This window comes from Hyalella azteca, unplaced genomic scaffold (assembly GCF_000764305.2).
Source record: "Hyalella azteca isolate HAZT.00-mixed unplaced genomic scaffold, Hazt_2.0.2 contig10210, whole genome shotgun sequence".
NCBI lineage: Eukaryota > Metazoa > Arthropoda > Malacostraca > Amphipoda > Hyalellidae > Hyalella > Hyalella azteca.
Genome location: NW_025940256.1, coordinates 78,060 through 79,724, shown reverse-complemented (window position 1 = coordinate 79,724; position 1,665 = coordinate 78,060). Strand labels below are relative to the sequence as shown.

The 1,665-nt window shown below is 48.0% G+C and overlaps 1 protein-coding gene across 1 annotated transcript; it reads right to left on the bottom strand.

The window, feature by feature from the left end:
* Positions 1-809: 809 nt before the first annotated feature.
* On the bottom strand, positions 810-1,397 carry LOC108678418 (neurofilament heavy polypeptide-like). The gene has a single exon (XM_018166835.1). It carries the CDS (start codon positions 1,395-1,397, stop codon positions 810-812), a length of 588 nt encoding a protein of 195 aa, XP_018022324.1.
* Positions 1,398-1,665: the final 268 nt, after the last annotated feature.

Below are 1,665 nucleotides of genomic sequence, written 5' to 3'. Positions count from 1 at the left end.
ATTAGAGTCAATTTTTTGATAAAAATCTAGTTTATATTTACAATTCAGCTGCTAAATGCGTTATATAAGCGAGCTTATCGTAGATAAATTTGTCAGAGTCTCGACGTAAAAATTTAAGTATAAAAATATAACTATATTCACACAATGCAGTTGTATTAATGTTCCAACTCGCCTAATGTAGCATTAAGAGTTTGATACATGGTAAATATTTATTACTAAAAGTACTGAGCTTTGATAAAAAAAATTAGTAAAATGTTGGAGCAAACTGTTGCTAGGCGCAGCATGGAAAACCTGCCACCGCTGCCCTATATTGGCTCCTCGCACTCAAAAAAATAATTGGGTCAGATTGTTTAAATAGTGACACACTTAATTACCCACAGCAATAACAATGAGCGGAAATAGCATTGATTCGATCTTTTGCCGAAACAAATCGAGTCTGAATATTTCACACTATGACAAGAAGTGCATCATTATTTAGACAAAGTCTCACTCATTTCTCTGAGTGTCTCCGGCGCTATTGAGACAAAGTCTCCCTCATTTTTGTGAGTGCGCGGTCAACGACTCCCAATAGACGGGTGCGCACCGCAAATTGTGCGATCCTTGCAGCGCTGACGACACGCGACCGCCGCACTGCAGCGTGGCCGTACTGCCGGGGGACTGGCTGGGGACTTGCAGTGCTGGGGACTTGATGGGGACTTGCAGTGCTGGGGACTTGCAGTGCTGGGGACTTGATGGGGACTTGCCATGCTGGGGACTTGATGGGGACTTGCCATGCTGGGGATTTGATGGGGACTTGCAGTGCTGGGGACTTAATGAGGACTTGAAGTGCTGGGGACTTGCAGTGCTGGGGACTTGATGGGGACTTGCAGTGCTGGGGACTTGATGGGGACTTGCCATGCTGGGGACTTGATGGGGACTTGCAGTGCTGGGGACTTGATGGGGACTTGCAGTGCTGGGGACTTGCAGTGCTGGGGACTTGTTTGCAGTGCTGGGGACTTAATGGGGACTTGCAATGCTGGGGACTTTCTGTGCTGGGGACTTAATGGGGACTTGCAGTGCTGGGGACTTGATGGGGGCTTGCCGTGCTGGGGAATTGATGGGGACTTGCCGTGCTGGGACTTGCAGTGCTGGAGACTTGCAGTGCTGGGACTTGCAGTGCTGGGGACTTGCCGTGCTGGGGACTTGCCGTGCGGGGGACTTGCCTTGCTGGGGACTTGCCTTGCTGGGGAATTGCCATACTTCAACTTGCCGTGCTGGGGACTTGCAGTGCTGGGGACTTGCCGTGCTTCAACTTGCTGTGCTAGGCCTGTGGTCTTGCTAGTGAAGTCCCCGTCACCCGGCAGTTTCAGGGCCGCGTCGCTGTGTGGTCTTGCGAGTGGCAGTCCATCACTTATCATTCAGACCCCAGGGCTGGACGGTCTATACTATCATTACCAGGAGGTATAGACTTGCAATCATCCGCGATCTGAGACGGTATTTTGTACGTTAAATACCGTCATGGTATTACACAGTTGAATACCATCATGGTATTACACAGTTAAATACCGTCATGGTATTACACAGTTGAATACCATCATGACATTATGCAGTTAAATACCATCATGATATTAGGAAGTTAAATACCGTCATTGTATTATGCAGTTAAATACCGTCATGGTATTACAC

Coding starts and splice junctions, on each gene's coding strand:
- LOC108678418 (XM_018166835.1), bottom strand. CDS start 1,397: ATGATAAGTGATGGACTGCCACTCGCAAGACCACACAGCGACGCGGCC.